General features: G+C 39.3%; 1 protein-coding gene across 3 annotated transcripts in view; it reads right to left on the bottom strand.

Moving 5' to 3' along the window:
- ERC2 (ELKS/RAB6-interacting/CAST family member 2) overlaps positions 1-21111 on the bottom strand; it is an 836521-nt gene that overhangs the window by 169344 nt on the left and 646066 nt on the right. For all 3 annotated transcript variants that reach the window (XM_065550998.1, XM_065550999.1, XM_065550997.1), the window contains one exon: positions 15039-15173. In XM_065550998.1, the coding sequence (XP_065407070.1) occupies positions 15039-15173 (135 nt within the window). The remainder of the gene's footprint in view (positions 1-15038; positions 15174-21111) is intronic.

Raw genomic sequence — 21111 nt, 5'->3', positions numbered from 1 at the left:
CTGGAGATTAGACCAGTTGATTACAATGGCCCCTTCTGGCTTTCAAATCTATGTATCTATCAATATTAATAAAATTTCTCTTTCATCTTTTTCTTTTTCCTGCATCTATTTTGTTGTGAGAACTACTGTAACAAGATCTTATTTTGTACATGTATTAATCAGCTTGGGAAAGTTAATTTAGTTAACACTATAATCTATTATAATGCACAAATGAGTCAAAAACTTTAGCTAGATTTTTATTTTTCTACCACTAAAAACATCAAAAAAGTCTCAATTTACCTTTTCTAAAAATCTATGATGATATTATTGTGACTTGATTTACAGCTTCTCTAGAAAATAAATTGCATACTACATCTCTACTTCCTACCACACACCCAGATTATGTACAGACGACCACCAGTATTTTATGATCAAAGACATATACCTACCATAATTGAGGATCAATGTCCCCAATATCAACATCTCTGAAAAAACTATCTTAATTTATATAGTATATTAACTTTTGTGTTAATACTCATAATATTAAATTATGGCTTCTATGAATAATAGTGATTGACTGTTCTAAAAACATTTGGTGCTAGAGTGTGGTTCAGAAAAGAGCTGAAAGTATTTGTTCATTATCTGTCTCAGTGGAGCCTCCTCCCTATGGTACCTTAATCTATTTCCAATATCCTGATGGTTTAGGATCTACAATTTTTGCCTTTGCTATTGTGCACTCTTTTTATCAGTTTCCTAGGACTACACTAAAGTGACAATCGCATTGTTAAAATAATTGTAAATCTTGGCCCTGGTAAATTTAACACAACTACACAGAGGATAGGGCTCAGTAAGGGATATTAAAAGGACCCATTCACCATTGCCCACACAAATTATATGCAAGATGTGATTTTTCATATCCCTATAATACCTAATCACAATGGTTTGTGTTAAAAATGTGAGGACTGATTCTGTACTATATTACACCTTCTGTAATCATTTATGCTTGTGCAAAGTGGTGTAAAATGGTACCAAATCAGAACAGTAGCACTTTACACTCACCTTGTAATTCCTTTGCTTAGATATAAATGATTACCCAAAGTTCAAGATATTGAAGAATCACACACACAGGACGACAGTGTTCATTGATTTTGAAAGAAAAATATTCTACCATGAACTAGAGTTTGATAACTCAATGAAGACAGATAAGTCAGTGCAAAAATGAGTCTATGATTCTTTGAAGCACGCTGAGGTATATTGCTAGTGTCATAACTATAAAGGGAAGGGTAACAGCCCTCCTGTGTACAGTACTATAAAATCCCTCCTGGCCAGAGACTCCAAAATCCTTTTACCTGTAAAGGGTTAAGAAGCTCAGGTAACCTGGCTGACATCTGACCCAAAGGACCAATAAGGGGACAAGATACTTTCAAATCTTGGTGGGGGGAAGGCTTTTTGTTTGTGCTCTTTGTTTTGGTGGTTGTTCGCTCTTGGGACTGAGAGGGACCAGACATCAATCCAGGCTCTCCAAATCTTTCTGAACAAGTCTCTCATATTTCAAACTTGTAAGTAAACAGCCAGGCAAGGCGTGTTAGTTTTTATCTTTGTTTTCTCAACTTGTAAATGTACCTTTTTGCTAGAGTGTTTATCTCTGTTTGCTGTAACTTTGAACCTAAGGCTAGAGGGGATTCCTCTGGGCTCTTTAAGTTTGATTAACCTGTAAAGTTATTTCCCATCCTGATTTTACAGAGATGATTTTTAACTTTTTCTTTAATTAAAAGCCTTCTTTTTGAGAACCTGATTGATTTTTCCTTGTTTTTAGATCCAAGGGGGTTGGATCTTGATCCACCAGGAGTTGGTGGGAGAAAGGAAGGGGATGGTTAATTTCTCCTTGTTTTAAGATCCAAGGGGTTTGGATCTGTATTCACCAGGGAATTGGTGAGGAGTCTCTCAAGGCTACCCAGGGACGGGAATTAGCACTTTGGGAGTGGTGGCAGCAGACCAGATCTAAGCTGGTAATTAAGCTTAGAAGTTTCATGCAGGCCCCCACATTTGTACCCTAAAGTTCAGAGTGGGGAAGCAGCCTTGATAGCCATTCAACACATTCTTGATGTATTATGGTGCAAATTGAAATTTTAAAATGCCCCAGCAATCATTACTATCATAGACTTGCACCAGAAAAAGTGTTAGTCTCTCTTGTCAGTGTACCATAGAGAGTCATTAATCTATGGATCTTTCAAACAATAAACCATAATCAAACAATTTTTGACTAATGTATGTGTATACATTAGCTGCTTTTCAAACCTTGATATTTCAGTTGGTTTATACATTTTAAAATGCTGAAAAGATACCAGCTCGCATTACAGATCAATGGCATCCAAAACGTTAAATCAAAAGCAAGTTTTCAATTATACACATGCGAAAAAGCATCTGAAATCCAACATATATCTTTATTTTTGCAGTGTTATTTACTAAAAATGGCTAATGATTGCATGCCAAGTACATTTTGATAATCTATGTATAAATCTTTTAACTTAGCTTTATCACAACATTGCTGGCCATTGAGATCAGTCTAATGCTGTTATGATGGCCTAATGATTCTGATCTAGTACCTACTGAAATTAATGGCAAAACTTCAACTGACTCCAGTGTTGCCTGGTTAACTTGTTATGCTTGATGAGCTTCTACAAAATATATTTGTTATAATACTGAAGTGTATCTAAAAATAGATTTCACAATCATATTTCTCAGCTTCCAGATCTTTAAGGTCTATCTATCAACAGTAAAACTGTGGCAGTTGAATCTTAGATGAATGGAACTCTACTAAAGAAGGGATTAGAAAAGGGGTAGCCTGTTAGTCATGGCTAAAATAATATGTATGTGAATTTTGTAACACATCAGGTGACTGAAAATTATGAGCCCAAATGACTGTTGCCATGCACATTGGGTACTCCTGTACACAAGGGAGTGCAAATTGAATGTAAAAGGCTCTCATAATGATATGGTAGCATTTTTCACTCACTCTGTAGTTCATTGGTATAAACAGCTACAAAAAAGCACAGAGCAAGAGTGAATCAGGCCTTAGGTGTCTGATTCAAAAGAGAGCCAAGAAATCCCTTCATGAAGCTATAATACTGCAAACAAGGCATTTTTTCATTAACAACATTCTAGTATCTTTATAAAATTCTTTATCTAAAATAAAATAATTCTAAAATACTAGCTGGGATAAAATCTCTTTTTAGATAAATGCTTTCACAACATAGATAACAGAAGAACCCAGATGAGTTAAGCTGTTCTGACTTTCTTACTACAACAGAAGACCCTACCTGACAAGGCTCATCACAGCTCCATTTCATGTTGCATACATGCTAAGAATTAACATCTCCATGTAGGGTAAGTAAATGTGGTGATAACCTGCTCACTTCTTGAACTAGCTTTCTAAAGCCTGATTTACAATCATATCTCCTTATTGTGTGTGGCTAGTGATGGTTCATTAAACATGTAACTACAAGCCCTGAGACATTGCAAACAACGATACTTACATATATTAATTCCCTCAGAGCTATTTCTATTTCCTTTGATGTACACATGTACTTGCTTTGTAATAAAAGGTCTTTAAATTACACCTTTTAAACTCAGGAAATCTTAAATATTTATAACAGCTCTGAGAATGTTTTATCTATTAGTCACTTATAAGAAACTTGTAAGGTCAAATATATCTTAGGGCCCAATCCCACAAGCCTTCCGTACATAGAACGGCAGTTGATTTAAGTGAGAGTTCTGTGCACGAATGACATGCAGAACTGAGCCTGTAACTGGAAAATGGGAAGAGACTGGCTGTGAAGATTCATTTGCATACTCAGAAAGTTGAATAAATCTTAAAAAGTCTTTTAGCTTTACCTACTGGACTCACAGACATATTTTCAAATCTGTCCATGACAAAAGTGGTCACAATTAATAATGAGTCAGCAAGTTATAAGGAGGACTTAAAATAAGTCCCATAATTTGCCTATTTGTGTATACTTAAGATGTACCCAAATACAATAAGTACAATGTGACCACTGACTTTATCACTCCCTTACTAACAATAATATGAATAAGATGTTTCACCATGTACTTATATATTTTAAAGCTTTGTCACTAGATGAAGCTGAAATCCAAAGCTTCCTAAAAGAAGTGGTCCATGAAATCGATTTGCAATGCAAAAATGTATAAACTCCTTTGTAATGAAAGCCTATGACATGCTATCTCATGTAAATAACCAACATTAAAAGTATCAGATATGCAATTTTTATTATCAAGTTACTGTAAATTACAGAATGGAATTTTTTTTGCCTCTTTCAGCTGCTTTCTAAACCTACTTTAGGCTCTGATGGTGGCAGTTAATTTTTCTACTAAGCAATGTAAGATAAATATAAACCTCTATATAAGTACTGTATATCCTAATACGCACACTCCTGGGAAGTGATGGGGAGAAGTTTCTACAACTAAACATGATCTCAAGAAATTCTTCCATATGTGGAAAAGACTCTGCAAAGCTGACATATAAATATAGATATATATAAATATACACACAGGACAGTATGTATACATTTATATCACATTCATTAAACCTCAAAACATAAAATAAATTTATTTCTCTAAGCAAAGGATAGGTATAACTTTTCAATATACAGAATCCATCTTCTGGAGGTAACATAGACAGTAAAACCTAACCTCTGCACTCCAACTTATCTGCCAGAAAGAGTGCAAGTTTAAATATGATTAAAAGGCATATGAAAATTCATATTGCTGTAATAATTATAAATATAAGGCTAGGGATAACAACAGTAATACATATTTCCCATTTACATAGGGTTTTACTTGATTAAAGAGCTTACTAGACTTTAATTAACACTGTGATATGAATATAAATGCAGCATTGTCAAATTAGAATAAACTAGGGATTAGCCTGAGCTACAAAACAGAGATCCAGATCAGAACTTCCCCAAAGTTCAGGGCTCTTTGGACGTAGGGTTTTCATCTGGGCTATTACAAATATAAAAAATCTACTGTGAAACTTCAGTGTGAAACCAAATCCAAACTTCCTCAAAGGCCAAAGGAAGTTGGATGAAGGGTTGGTCCAGTCCCCTTTTTGGAATAAAGTAGGTATTAGTAGCTATGTAAATATTAAAGGCAGGAATAGTCCTCTGCACGTTCTCTGATATGAAGTATGAAGTCATCATTAAGGACTTGAGTCAGGAAGGCACGTAAGCACATGTTTAATTTTAAGCACATGACTAGTCTCATTGACTTTCAGTTAGTTACTCAGTCAATGCCTAAGTCTTGACTTTTGACTGTATAAAGAAAATGAGAAATACAGTGGCTGCCACTAAAAGGTCAGCATTAGCTAACAGCTGCCACACAGTCGTATGTGATATACCAGTTTTCCTCCGTGCCTGGAATGAAAAATAACCATGACAACTGTGTACTACATGATGCTGACCATGATAAAAGTTGTTTTTATTGTATTTATCTTAATTAGTGTGAAATATCTTTATTAAATTATAATATTTTTAAAATAAAATATTTGTAAAATAGACAGGATTGACGGTTTCATCTGAGCAATGTTCTATTTTCCTCAGCTACTATGACCACATGAATTGGAAGTTATTCACACCATAAGCGCCCTAGAGTGCATGTACCCAGCAACATGTGAAAGTAAGGGGAAATACTGTAAAACCTGAAATTACTTTTACCATCACTTTGCACTTCACTCTAGCACCTTTCATCTTTGCATCTCAAAGTGCATTACAAGCCTTAATTAATTAACACCAGCCCTGTGTGGTATTAATTAATGTATTATTACTATTATTATACAGAATCCATGTTAAAGTTGTATCAATGGTTTAGGTGTACTGTAGTTTAATGTTTTCCCAAAGTCAAACAATGAGTCAGTGTCTGGAGCCCATTGACACTGGCTCCCAAGGGTATGCACTAAACTGCTATACCACAGTAGCTCCTTCTTATATTAGAAGCTGAGTTGGTGCTTTCCTTATCAGCCCAATTTCTATTGTTTTTGTGATATGTAAAAAATTTAGTTTTACATATTGATGAGTTTAGAAAGCAAGTTTTGGTTTTGATTGTGGCAAACTCTCAATCATGTTTTTCTTTTCCAGTCACAAACCAAAACCAGACCTAATTTAATTTGTGTTTTTGATTCACAGCTTCTATTTTATACTTTTCAAATTACCATACTCACTTGATACATTAATAAGCTAAAGCAATGACTAAAACAAGACTCTTGGCTAACCCCCGTTCCATAAATTTGTAATATTGAACCTGTTTTTTTACATTTCCGTCCATATACTTAGAAGCAGGATAAGAGTCAGGTAACAGAAAAGTACCTCTCACCATATTTGGTGGTTTGTTTTCTTTTTAAAGCCCCAGCTCCTAGAATCCTGTGATTATGTGAGAATCTCAGATTTCCTTTTAATAAGGTACATTTGTAATCCTCGTGGCTGCAGAGAAAAGCATGAAAACATGACCAATATGTACCCTAAAGGCCCTAAAACCAGAAGGCAAAGAAAAAGCACCCAAAATATTACTTTTTAAAATCTCATGATTTTGGGTGGGTCAGAGTAATAATTTTTGAATGCTTGGTATTAGAAACACTAACAAAGATCAGATTTCTTAGGTTTTGTTCCTGGTTTTGGGAGCAGATTGTCAGTAGAGAGAGAATATTATATTCCTTCTAAAAGGCAATGTGGCAGAGTGGATGAAAATTGGGTCTATAATTATAGAAACCTGTGTTCTATTTCCAGTTTATCCTGAAGTGAGCTGGTACGGTCCCTCCATTACCTTATCTGTAAAATGGATGAATGACAGTTGCCTCCCTCTAAGGCAGGGATGTGATGCCTTAGTTAATAAGGGTTGTGAAGCAGAGAGAAATATTATCAGCACCCAATGGAAGATCTAGGAATAGAACTCAGTCTGCTGGTCTGAAGCACCTTCCTCTAGATTACAAAGTGTGGGAGGAGGAGAGTCTCTCAAGAAAAAGCTTCTGGAGGTCTGTACAAGACAAAGGCGTCAGGAGTGTCCAAATCTGGGTGTTCACATTTATCCCCCATGAGGTTTTTTTGTTCCAATGATCCAGATTAAGTTACTGAAATGCACTCTACATGGGGCTACCTATGTTACAGCCACTTGGAAACTGAAGCTAGCTCTGAATGCTTATTAAGGAGAATTTCACTTTGGGAGCAGATTACGTCAATGCTCCAGGATCTGCACTGACTGCCAATAAGTTTCCAGGCGGAATTTAAGTAAGTTGCCAACTCTCAAGCACAAGCTGAAGGGAAAGAATCAAAGAATCTAAATAAAAAGTTGCAGATTTAATTTGTTTTTAGAGTTTGTTAACAGCCAATTCTGGATGAAATAACTGAAAATTACAAATACTGTACTGAGGTGTATTTATTTTACTTTTTTGAACTTACTCAATACCAATACATATGAGATATAAAAACCAAAGGTGCAACAATCATGTATGTACATATTGTGTCTGACACATACACTCACACAGGGGAGTAAGAATATCCCTATTCTCTATGCAGCTTTTTTAGGGCTTCTCTAGACATTGAGTCGACATGTGAGGCTAAGCTGGGGCTGTGTACCTTTACTCCCTTCTCTCCCAAACAGATGGACAGAAAGAGGGGAAGAGGGGCAAGGAGCTAGAGACTTAGCTATTCTCCCTTAACACATCAGTCAGTGGATTTGATCAGGCTGAAGAGGAGGAGTATGTTACACCCAGTAAAGGAGTAGTCTCCTTTGCCAGGAGTCACAATTCCTACCCTGGGTTACTGCTGGGGCAGCACACCCACATGCTGCTCCTTACTCAGGGTGAGCTGAAAAGTCTCAATCTTGCCCTGATAGAGCATCTATAATGTAAATATAATATGTAAAGTATAGCCTTAGCAAACAGCATCGTGTGAAAAATGTGAGTGTGTTTATTCGTCTCCAAGGTCTGTGTATATGTTATCTACATATAGATTGATAACACACCCTCTCTTTTTATAGCAAGTATATGCACACATAGATATACATAAAGGGTGGAGAGGGCCTTACTCAGGGCCGGCTCTAGGCACCAGCGCTCCAAGCATGTGCTTGGGGCGGCACTCAGCCCCCATTTGGGGGGGGGGCAGCAAAAAGCCGGGAGCCGGCCTTGGCCAGAACCCTGCTGCTGGAGAGCCAGAGCATTGTCCCCTGGAGCTGAGCTCAGGCTGTGGCGGTGAGAGGAGTGTGTGAGGAGCCGGGGAGGGAGGGAAGTGGGGCCTGGGATGCAGGGAGGAGGAGGGGTCCTCCCACCACCACCGCTGCTGCCGCCACTGCTGCTCTGAGTCTCCCCAGGGCGGCGCGGCGTTTCCCTGCCCAAGTGGGCTGTCCAGGGCACTGCCGGGCTGGGCAGGGGGCGCGGATCCCAGCTCATGCGCTGATGGGACGAATGGCTGGGCAGCCCGAGCTGCCCCCTCCTGCCCCCGGACCCAGCCCGCCGCACACCTCCCCCGCCTCAGCCCTGCGCTGCTTGCCCCAGGCCCCAACAGTGCCAGGGGTGGGGAGAGGCAGAGCCTGGCTCCGAGCAGGGGATACTGCCCCGCCGGGGGACCCCCACAGCTTGGGCACCTGGGGGTCAGTGTCCGTCCTCTCAGCTCTGCCTGCACAGGGCTGGGGAAGCAGCTGTCAGCGCCTGCCCCTCTCAGCCCTTGCACCCCCCCCATCCCGCTCACAGCCTCTTCACTTGTACCTCCCCACATCGCTCCTTCGCCGCACCCCTTCCCCTTGTACCCTCCCCGAGCCTTCTTCTCCCGCACCTCCTCCTTCCCCTGCACCTCTTCTACAGCAACCCTCCTGATACCCGCTCTCCTCCTCCATGAGTACATCACACCCCGCTTCTCTGCCAGTGTAGAGCCCCCAAGCACTCCCACACCCGCTCCGCTGCCTGAACCCTCTTTACTAGATCCCCATCCCTTTCTGGGGACAAGGTTTGAGGGTTATGCCTTCCATGTGCATTTGGAGCACTAAAGATGGGGTTGCGGGGGATGGGGAGGGGCGAGATTTATACTAAAGTGAAATAAAAATAGGAGAAACGGTTTGATCCCCACTGCAAGTGTAAACAGGGACTGCTGTGGTGAACGAGGAGGTCACGTTTGGGGGGGAAGCCCAGGGCTGGGGCCGCAGGGGGTGCAGGTGGGGGGGGGAGAGAGAGCCCAGGGTTAGGGTGTCAGGGGGTGTGGGTGGGGGAGGGCATTGATGGGGGCGGGGGGGGGGGAGAGCCCAGGGCTGGGGTGCGGGGCAGCCAAAAATTTTTTTGCTTGGGGTGGCCAAAAACCTAGAGCCGGCCCTGACCTTACTCTCCCAAATATATGCTGAGGGGTAGAAAATCTCTTACTCTCTCATGCAAGCGCGCACACACACTTGTTCATATATGCCGTATATAACATCAAAGTTTTCCAGAAAGATATGTCTATATATGTAAATACACATATAAAACTAGCAACATTCAAAATAATCAATATCCACTCAATACAACATAGACAAACATATTTTTCAAAGTTAATGCTGTGTGTATTTCAAATATCTTTTTTCTGTCTAGAAGTTATGCCTTATCTTTTGGAATTTCTGCTTAGTCTTCAAAATTGATAGACAACCTTGAAAGGGTAACTAGCAGTCCCTGTTAAGTGGCATATGTGTTACAGTGTGCACCATCTTTTTCTTCTTATAAAATTAAAAATACCCCCTGACCATTTACATGTTTATTTTTCCAGTTTATTCTGTGGTTTCACACCACTACCAGCATGTGGGATCATGGTCACCAAAAACCACATATCCAGAATTTTGTATGCAATATACTGTTGTGAATGGGAAATAAAGGTTTGCATAATAAAACCACATCACAATCAAACTGCAATAACAAAGATACTGTATGGAATGGCAAACAATAACAGATCACAGACAGATAAAAATGATTCATAACTGAAAAATGTAAGCACGGGCTATGATTAGTTCTCTCACATTCATAGCTAGCATGCTGTTCTGTTAGAGATTCTTTTGACAATGATTAGCTTATGGATCTATTCATTTGCTTGATGCATAATTAACTAACTGCTGTGGTTTAACTGCTGTACCATCAGTGTGCTTTCTTGCTGGTTTGTTGATATATTCACCCTCCATTTTATTGTTACCTCCTGTTCTTCTGCTCCTTGACTGCATAATCTTCTCTCATTAGTGTCCTACCATTCTCATCACACCTCTTTTCTGACTCACTGCTCCCCTTCCTCCTCATCTCACTCCTCCCCCTTACTTCCTGTCATCTCTATCACACATCCCTTCTTCACTTCCCCTTTACTGCTCCAAGTTCACCCACTCTACCCTCATCCCTCTGTCCCCTGCTCACACACAACTGCAAGTCCATATCTCACTTCTGCATTCTCTGTCAATTCCCCTCCTTGCCTCTGACATAATCTGTCCAGACACCAGCTTCTCAAATCCCACAACCATCCCTGACACCATCTCCACTCCAGTGGCTTCCCCTTCAAACCTTATACCCATCTGCACCTTCATTACCTTCCTATGCTCCTTCTCTTCCTCACTGTGGAATACTTATTTCACCGAAAGAGAGACGACTGCTATGCACAACCTCCTCATCTCTCCTTCCTTCCATCTCTTCCTATCCACAGAAACCAGAATTTCTATTGCTATGCCACAGCTCTGCCTTGGTAGCTGCTCTTTTTTGGCCTCTCCTCTTACCTTTCACTCCAAATATCAGAGAGTGGCATCAGGCTACTACTCTCCTGTTCCCGCTGTTTACAACTCCCCCCATTCTCACTCATTCTCTCCCTCTGCATGCTGCTGTCATCACCTACTCTCCATCCACCTGCTTTGATTTGACACCTGGCTTTCCCTCTTCTTCACCTAACATTCCTCCACTTTCACCTAAGGTGATTTCACCTTCCACATTGATGCTTCAGCCAATGAATTTTACTCTTACCGTTACTTCCTCTTGACATAGAACTCTGGATCAACTCTCCCATTCCCTCAAATGGCCACTTCCTCAATCTTCTCTTCACCAAAAACGGCTTATTTTTCTCACCTCTCACTGTCCAAGTTCTCTCTGACCAACTCTTGATTTCCTTCAACATCGCCCACCTGCCACCTACTTCTCCTTCTAAGTCCTTCTCCAGCCTCCACTCCACCAATGTATTGACTTTTTTACTGCTCATATGCCCTCTTCTCTGTTCCTTCTTCCCTCTTCTCTAATGACTCAGCTGTAAACCCTCTTCAGTCTCTCATTCTCTTTGGGTTCATTCCTCTCACAAACATGTTCTGCTCTATCCTCAAATACCTCAGCACCACCCGAGGCTCTCCAATAAAGCCCAATTTCCCTTCATATCCAAACTCAGTCAATGTGTCATCTACCATCACTGACCTAAGTTCCATTTGGACACCCCTCCACTCTGGCTTTCACTCTCTGAACTGAAACCTCTCACATTAAGGCTCCAAGTACTTTATTCTCAGCCAAATCTTAAGGCTTCTACTCCATCTTCATCCTCATGGACCTCTCTGCTTTCTTTTTACACTGTTGATCAATGTACTTCATGATATCTTATTCTCTTCCCAGGGCTTTCATTCTTCCAGTCTCTGCTAGTTCTCCTATCTCTCTGTGGCTATTTCTTCAGCCTCTCTCATCTCCATGGGAGGATTGTAGGGTTCCATCCCTGCCTTCTCCTCTTCTTCTTTTACATCCTTTCTTTGTACAAACTCTTCTGCTCATACGGCTTCAATTACCGTCTTCATGCATGTCTCACAAATCTACCTTTCTACATCTGACCAGAATCCCTCAGCCCAATACTGCATCTCAGCCTCTCCCCTCCTACATGTTTCACCATTGACTTAAGCTTAACATGGTCCAAACTGAACTCCTTACCTTTCCTCTCACCTCTTCCCCTTCATTTTCTGTCACTATTGACAATACTACCATCCACACTGGCTGAAAATTCTCAATTTCTTAACGTTTGTATATTTCATGGTTGTTTTTACAAACCACATAATTTTTTCATATAATTATTTAATTTACCTGCCAAAATAAATGAACTATGAAATGTTCTTGGAATAGATTTTGCATTCTCATACACCAGTGTAAATCAGGCGTAATACCATATTGTCAATAGAATTGTGATATCAGACTCAGGCTCTCTTCCTCCTCCTGCTATAGACCCTGTGCCCTCCTCCTATGTATTTTCTTCTATGCTCTCCTGTCTAGCTGCTCCCAGACCCTTCCTCCTGTTGCTGATGACTTCATCATGCTCTTCAACTCCTACCCGCTTCTTCCTAGTCTGAGCATACTATTGCTTTGCCCCCTCCCTCTTCCTTTGTGCAGCACCTGCATCCTTCTTTCATACCAGCTGAGTCATTACACACATTGAATCTATTTCCCCATGTTAAATAGCCTCACACCTTCTTGTCAAACTGTCTGAAATGAGCTATCTTGATGATCACTACAAAAAAAATTTTCTTTTAATTAATTAGCCTCTTAGAGTTGGTAGGGCAACTCCCACCTTTTCATGTTCTCTGTATGTGTATATATATCTCCTTACTATATGTTCCATTCTAAGCATCCGATGAAGTGGGCTGTAGCCCACAAAAGCTTATGCTCTAATAAATTTGTTAGTCTCTAAGGTGCCACAAGTACGCCTGTTCTTTTTTCTAATAAGTACGTCATTGTTTTGGTGTTCTGCAGAAGAGAATCAAGGAAAAGAGTTCAGGCTCTTATCAGACTCCCCAAAATGTAGCATTTAAATAATATTTTGGTAGGGATATGTTAATTCTTTAGCACCAGTGTGTCTGTAGAAAAATCTTACAAAATCTAGAGCTCCAATTTTAAATATTTATTTTTAAAGACCCCATTTTTTTTACTGAATATAAAGTGTGTGTGACTTCTTTACAATGCAGCTTTTGACCTGCAGTCATATTGTGCAACCTACAAAATTGCAGCACGACCAGTGTGGGCTGTGTTCTTATCAAGTCTTACTGTGACTAAGCACAGCCCTGAGCAAAGGTTGGTGTCCTGTGTAAGTTGCCACCAACAGAGATGTAAGTGGGTGGCACTGCAAGTCACAATTCCTCCCTCCCCTGCTTCCTTCTTGCTCCCTTGGAGGGAGCAATATTTATTTACTGCTTGGTAAATGGTTTGGAAAACTAGTCACTGAATATGTCACGTAATCACGTAGCAGCATCTGCGTGGTGCAGGAGTAGTGAAATAACCATCCTATGAACAGAAAAGAGGGCACTATCATATGTGAAGATATTGCATCAAAAATATCCTAATCAATTCAGCCTACTTCTAAGTATAGTCTCATCAGGGGAAGACAGAGGGCAGAAGCACAATAAGAGATGCTGCTGAGTTTTGCCATGTTGGTCCTCTGGCTCTCATCAATTCCACCCCACTGAGGTAGTTTCTTCTAATTAGTGGTGAGGAAAGGAGAAAAGGGGGGAGGAAGAGAACCAGAGGTAAAAAGAAAATAAGAAGGAAAAGATTTTGCAGATAGCAAAAAAAAAAAAAAACAATTATTTCAATAACATAATATAAAGGAAAAGAAATAAAAATTGTAATCCTTATAGTTTCACACAGTTAGGGTCAAATATAATTTGGCAATAATACTGTAATATAAAAACAGGGGCTAAAATAGACAAGTAATTTTAAACCCAAATATTCTGCAAACTGTTTAGCACTTTTCAATAAATTTCTCAGAAGTCCACTTCAAAGCCCCAATCCTGCAAAGACTTTAGCATGTACATAACTTTATGCACATGCATAGTCCTATTAATTCCAATGGCACTACTCATATACATAAAGTGATACAGGAGCTTGAGTCGTTGCAGGATCAAGGCCTTAGCATTTCAGAAAACAAAAAGCCCTCAGTTTCTGTTTGAGAACACATCCGTCTTAAACACAACAAAATCATAAAGTTTAATGTCATAGTATCCACTTTATGCAGATCGCTACAATCCAAGATTACAGCAGCTGAACATTTGACACTTACCAATTATTTGCCTATTTACAGCAACATTAATTGCAGAACCAGCATAAAAAAAAAACCCTCCTAAAGACAAATTTTGGGGGTGACAATAAAATTACACCATATTATGTATTAAAATTATAGGCAAGGTGATGTACATTTCCCTAGAAATTGTGCTAATATAAAATTGAAATGGAATCACATTTGAGTAATTTTGATTTACTTTATTTTTTCATATTTTGTAAAAATACTAACATTTTAATATCATTATTATAAACAAAACTTGCATATTTTTATTTAAAAAACAAGTTCTGATATTTGTAGAAGTGATTAGTGATTTAGGTGGTGGCTCAATTTTGGGGTGTCCAAACTGACACACACTAATGGGTCCCAATTGTCAGAGGACAGTTACTCTGAAACAAAGGTCTCTTGAAGATGTTTCAAGTTGGGCACTCAAAGATTGAGGCCCTCCGGAATCACTAGTCATTTTTGAAAATCACTCTAAAGTATATCCCAAAACATTTACATTTTGTTTACTAAAGACAACCAAAACTGAGTCAATGCAATATTTGCCAATGAATGGTTTCAATTCAAAGATATTTTCGGGGCCAGTTTAGGAACAACTGAACACAAGCTCATAATGGAAATGCTGACCAAGTCTTTGAATAGCAGTTATTCCAAAAAGCAAGTGCCTAATAGTGAAGTTGCAGTAACTAAGCAGCTCTTCAGTAACTTTCTATTTAAACAGTTGTATCGGGACTCTGCTTAAAAGCTTAAAGCAAAAGAAAAAGGAAGAGAGGGAAGAAAAATATTATAAGACAGACCAAAAGCCAAACAGAAAGAGAAAGGAAAACGTTTAGATTCCCTGAGTGATGGAAATAAATACCAAAGCTATTAGTTTCAGTTCAAAAAGCGTATCACTTATATTGTTTATTATTTCTTTGGAAGATTTATTTTATCCTGAAATTTCAGAATGGTAAAAGGGTAAGTGTGAAGGTAAGAAAGGAGGTGACTGACCTGATCTGGAGAGGGTCGGTGATTTGAGTGCTGGGTCCTCCCAGGAGACCGGTGATGGTGGTGATGGTGGTGGTGGTGGAAGTGGTGATGGTCATCATCATAGTTGTCTGCCATCAATTTCATTCTGTTCTGTGTCTGAACAGGGAAAGGGAGACAATTCCATTGATTGCCTGGTCTGTTCATTCTCCCTGAAGCACCTGGCATTGGCCATTTCAGAAGACAGGATACGGGGCTAGATGGACCTTTGGTCTAACCCAGTAAGGCCACTCTTATGTTGTTAAGTGCTGGAACATATCGGCCAAATACAATCACGGCAGGATCTACAGTATGGCACCTACAGTTCTCCTTTCATTCCAAAATCTAAAAATGTTATCAAAAGTCAAATTCTAAGCCCTCGAGCCCGTGATTAGCTCTATGTAGGTCCAAGGGTCTGCCAGCAGAAGACAAATGCAGGACTGGGACCTAATTAAGGAAAGAAAGAAAACACAGTGGGACAGACTTTGTTTCTATTGATACCTCTCCAACCCCACTAAAGTCACTGAACCAAATATGGTGCCAATTAATGCCCCATGCAATCATACTGATTTCTACACAAATGGGATCACAGAGTGCAGAATTTGGCCCAGTAAATTCACTGGGTTTTAGGAGTGTAACAGAGAGCAAAATCTAGCCCAATACTTTTATGTTTACTATTGTAAAATATGAGTTCGTGGATATTTCTTTTTCAATGTGTAAAGTCTTACTGAATAATTGCAAGATCAGATTAAAAGGAATATAAGTTTTCATGCATACTAGCAATTACATTAGCATTCACAGTAACAATGATGAGCGGTTATGGTGAAAGCCTATTTTCGCCTATTTTCAGGGTTTAATTGTGAAGTTGTTTCTTTTACTAGGATCAGGCTGTTAAAACAATCAGGCATAAGAATCTGAAGACTGTATAATACACACACGGGCACAGCATGTTAATCAGTGAGAATAAATTTTAACCAGATTCAGCTTATGAAAACAACTGAAAAGATTTGACATTTCAGTTATTGACTTCTAGAGGTAATAAAATATAGTCACCGCCAGGTAATAATAAATAAGACACTGCCTATGATCGCTATTACATTTTTTTCATATCATGTGACACTCAGCGCTCAGCAATCCAGACCTTGCTGGGTCACACTAAAATATTTGTATTATGTAATTTCCCAATCATGCAAACACTTAAACTGGACAGAATACATACTACTGTCAGTAGTCATTATTTAAAATAATTTCAGCCATGCTTGATACATTGTATTCAAGAAAAAACAACAAGGAGTCCTTGTGGCACGTTAGAGACTAACAAATTTATTTGGGCATAAGTTTTCGTGGGCTAGAACCAAGAGATTACCTACCTGCACCTGACAAACCCATGAACAAAATTCAGTTGTTTTCACAGTCCTTACCCAGAGTTTGTTGGCACAATTAGATGAGGGTGCAATTAATATAATTTAGATGTCAGAATGGTATAATAGGAATCTGCACCCATGTAGTTTTAGTATTAAACAATCCAATACAAACTTGAGTTGAAATACTGTTTGGAAACATTTCATTCTTAAATATGAAAATTAATGCTTGCCATTAAATTCACCAAATTTTGCAATTTTTTTAAACTAGAAAAGCAAGAGGTTTGTAAAATAAACAAACCAACAAATAAATACCATATATTGTAGTGCTGCAACCAAATTTTAAGTATAACTATTTTGCTGTATTTTGCACAGTATGGGGGAGGTTGTGAATTATAGGGATCATTGAAAAAAGAGATGTCAAATTTGCACTTACTATAAAAACATATACTACAGCAAAGCTCCCCAGTAGGATTGTGTCCTCTGGGTTGTGATGTGGGGGAGAGGAGATAGGTGCCCCCTGTAGATGAACTCTGTTACCTCAAGTGAAATACCACAAAACACCCACAGGCAGTGCAGGAGCAGTCAGAGGTAAGATGCATAAAACCTCTTGGCAAACACTTGGCAAATATTTAGCCACTATCAATATTTTTATAGTATCTCAGGGGCAATAAAATGTTCAAAAAAGGATCATCTCCGTGTTTCACATAATTAATTCCTCCAACGGCCAGGTGGCAGAGTAATTGGAACAATGTCCCATCCTTGTAATCAAATACATTGCCATATGCTAAGTCACTGACAAACCCATATTTTCCATTTTGTTTCAAAAGAGATGATCTTCCATTTCCTTTTAAAACAATGGAAGGATGAACAACAAAAACGACTGAACACCAGAGCTGGTTGGGAAACAAAGTTTCAATTTTGTGGGAAATTCTGTGATTTCTAAATTGGTATTTTACTGAATAGAACAAATGTCAAATGTAGAAATTCCCCACAAGAATTTGTGTGTGCACAATTTTGTTTTGGGACAATCAAATTTCAATTTTGACTTTTTAAATGTTAATATTTTATTTTGTATTAATTTTTATTTTATTTTATATTTTAAATTCATTTTATAAATATAAAAATTGTATAACAAAAACATAAAATAAAAATAATAAAACCCCTATAAAATAAAATTTTCAAAATGAAATGTTGAAATCAACATGTTTTCACAGAACGTTTTGACTTCAACAAATCAGTATTTTTAGATAAAAAATATTCCACTGGAAAATGTTTGATCAGCTCTACTGAAAATCAGTACGAGTAATGCAGAGGGAGCAGGTGAAATGGAGGAAGAGTGAGGTGTCCTGTTGTTTAGGAGAAAATATGAAGTAACGGAGGGTGGAAAAAGGGAGCAACAGTTGAACTTGCACCCGCTGGCTTCACAAGAGCAGCCACTCGACGCTACAAAGAACAAAGCACTTATGAAGGTGGAAAATTTGGAAGCTATTACCAGCAAACTTATCTCAAAGAAAAATCTATGGAGTGGCCCAGAGGTACCCGAAATTTAGACAGGTTTCGTGGTGAAGCTTCTGTGAATCTGTCAGAGATGAGAGTACAATTCATTTTCTGTCTTTTTCCCCTGCCCTTTATGCACTAAAATAAATACCTACAAACTGAAATTGAACAAAATACTAATTAAAAACATATCCTTGATATTTGTTGCATCTTTAAGTTAATTACTGTAATAAATGAACCTACATCCAGACTCTTGTTTCAAGGGTAAGAGGTATAGGAAAGGAAACCTCTAAATAGGACAATGGTCTAAGGTCTGTAGAGGGTCGTCATTTACAACTGCTCTTGCATTTGGATTAGACTTCCTGCTAAATAATGGAAATGGGTTCCAGTCTTTTATCTTTGGGCCTTCTCTGTACCTGAAGCAATGGCAGCATGAGTTGCACAGGTGCCATACTGATATTAGATGGTGCTCCACGCCTGATACTCAACCAAACCCCCTTGTAAGGTGTATGAAAGCTGCAGAGAGGATGTTATATCCTGTTATTCTAAACTGACAAAAGTTTGTCTCTCTCACCAACAGACGTTAGTCCAATAAAATATATTACCTCAACCGTCTTGTTTCGCTAATATCCTGGGCTGCAACAACACTGCATACCTTGAAAAAAGACATTTAATAACTGAGTTACAACTTACTACTCTGATGTATATTTGGAATAGGAAATAATGTTGCTATCTCCAGTAATGCAGTGTGGAAACTAGGAGTCAAAGGTTTTTTTTTTTTTTTTTTTTATGTCAGTCAACAATGATAACAATGTAGGCATAAGACAACAGGTAGAGAAATGAGAGTCAACAGCTGACATTTTAAACCGAGACAAGCAGCTCTAGATTATACCTGTGCTACAAGTGTTAAATGGTTCCTGCTAAAAACAGCATACACAATGGACATCAAGTATCAGGGGGTAGCCGTGTTAGTCTGTATCTACAAAAACAACAAGGAGTCTGGTGGCACCTTAAAGACTAACAGATTTATTTGGGCATAAGCTTTCGTGGGTAAAAACCTCATTAGGTGCATTTGAAGAAGTGAGGTTTTTACCCACGAAAGCTTATGCCCAAATAAATCTGTTAGTCTTTAAGATGCCACCAGACTCCTTGTTGTTTTTGTAGATACAGACTGACACGGCTACCCCCTGATACTTGATACCATGAAAGGCACTAAATTTAGCCATATGGAGTGGAAATCCATCAACCTCAACAATGGACATGTAAAACAAATTCACATAGCAGAGACATATTGAGCAGGCTTTATCGGATGATGAAGCCAGGGCCGCCCAGAGGATTCAGAGGGCCCGGGGCAAATCGGGGGAGCTACGGCGCTTGTATTCACCCGGCGGCGGTCTGGGTCTTTGGCGGCGGAGGGCCCTTCAGTCGTTCCACGTCTTCTGCAGCACTGAAGGGCCCCCCGCTGCCGAAATGCCACTGAAGACCCGGACTGCCACTGGGCCAGGGCCTGCGGGGCCCGGGGCAAATTGCCCCACTTGCCCCCCGTGGGCGGCCCTGGATGAAGCTGAAAGTTCAGCACTGCTAAGACAGGTGGGTGAGACACATTTGTGACAGAACTTTTCCATCCTAGAACTATCTCCATCATTGGTGTCAGAAAATATTTTCATACCTGCTTATTCCATACTGGCACCTGATTCTTTCTAGACCTCTATTTTGCCTATCAACATTCTAGTTCCAGTGCACCACAATACATTCAACATGAGTTGACACCTCTCAATCATTATCCTGGGCTAAGAAAGGATTTGCAGTAGTGTACCCTCATTTTCTGCTTAACAACAGTGTAACAGAACATTTCTAATACATGGAAGGAAAAGATGATATGTATTTTCATTAAATGGCCAGAATCATTTAATAACATGGAATGGCTGCAGGCATCTTAAATCTGTGTGTTTACTAGCAACAGAATATAGAAAGAGTTTGTGCTGACCTGTAGCTATGCGCTCGTTTAAGTTCTAAACTTAATAAGAAGAGGGGAAGAGACCCTGAGTCAGTATCTTTCTCATCAGCATAGCACTGAATGTTTTCTGTACAATTAGGGCCATTCTGCTTTCTCCACACTGGATAAGGGGAGAGAAGCATATGACTGTGTGTACTTATCAGGGCCGGCTCCAGGCACCAGCTTGTCAAACAGGTACTTGGGGCGGCCGCTCCAGAGAGGGGCGGCACGTCCAGGTATTCGGCAGCAATTCGGCGGACGGTCCCTCACTCCGCCTAGGAGTGAAGGACCTCCCGCCGAATTGCCGCCGCAGATCGCGATCGTGGCTTTTTTTTTTTTTTTTTTGGCTGCTTGGGGTGGCCAAAACCCTGGAGCCGGCCCTGGTACTTATGCAGGAGTTTCTTCTAATTTTACCAGAGGATCAACTCTCTCTGAATTATAGGTAGATTGTTTGCATTTATATTCAAGAAGGAAGGACTTTTTCACAAGGGTGAAAAAGATGGAGAACAAATGGACAAATAATAACCAGTTACTGTAAACACTGTAATATCTTTCCCCTTTGGGGAAGCTCCTAAGATTTTATTAGTTTATTTTCTTATCAATGAACAGCCTTAAATTTCCTACCTTTCAACTGTATCCCATAAAAGAATGCAAAAGCTAAACAAGATGATATATGCAATCCTAAAAGTGTCTCCTGTAATGAGGTGCTGGGGATTAGAAGTGTCCTGGGATAAGAACTGTAAATGAATGATGTAATCTTTCTAATTTGGTGCTGAAATATAAATAAACCACTTCTAATGTTTCTTTTTTGTGAATGCCAGATTGCAGTAAAAATATGCACAAAGCAACTGTGAATGCTAAAGGAAGCTTCCTTTAATTTGTCTGCACTGGGAGCAAAGTAGTAAGAAGTGCGAAACAGAGACGAAAAAAAATCACATTTTGAACAGACACCCTAAACCTTTTAAAAAAAACCTTGCTTTTAACTGGCCTCTTAAAAATGGCACCAAATTCTGGTAAAATATGTTTTGGTTGGTTAGCCCTCTGCAGTAATAAGTTAATATGAACATTTTAAGATTAAATTTTTGATTCACTTGAGCTACCATTAAAAAATACAGTACTTCTGTACTAAACTCTATTTTCCTTAGGATATTTCTTACAATTTAACAATGAGATCTTTTGTGATCTTTAAAACATTTTATAA

This window comes from Chrysemys picta, chromosome 7 (genome assembly GCF_011386835.1).
Source record: "Chrysemys picta bellii isolate R12L10 chromosome 7, ASM1138683v2, whole genome shotgun sequence".
NCBI classification, from domain to species: domain Eukaryota; kingdom Metazoa; phylum Chordata; order Testudines; family Emydidae; genus Chrysemys; species Chrysemys picta.
Note: the sequence above shows the minus strand (reverse complement) of the source record. Positions and strands in the feature narration are given on the sequence as shown.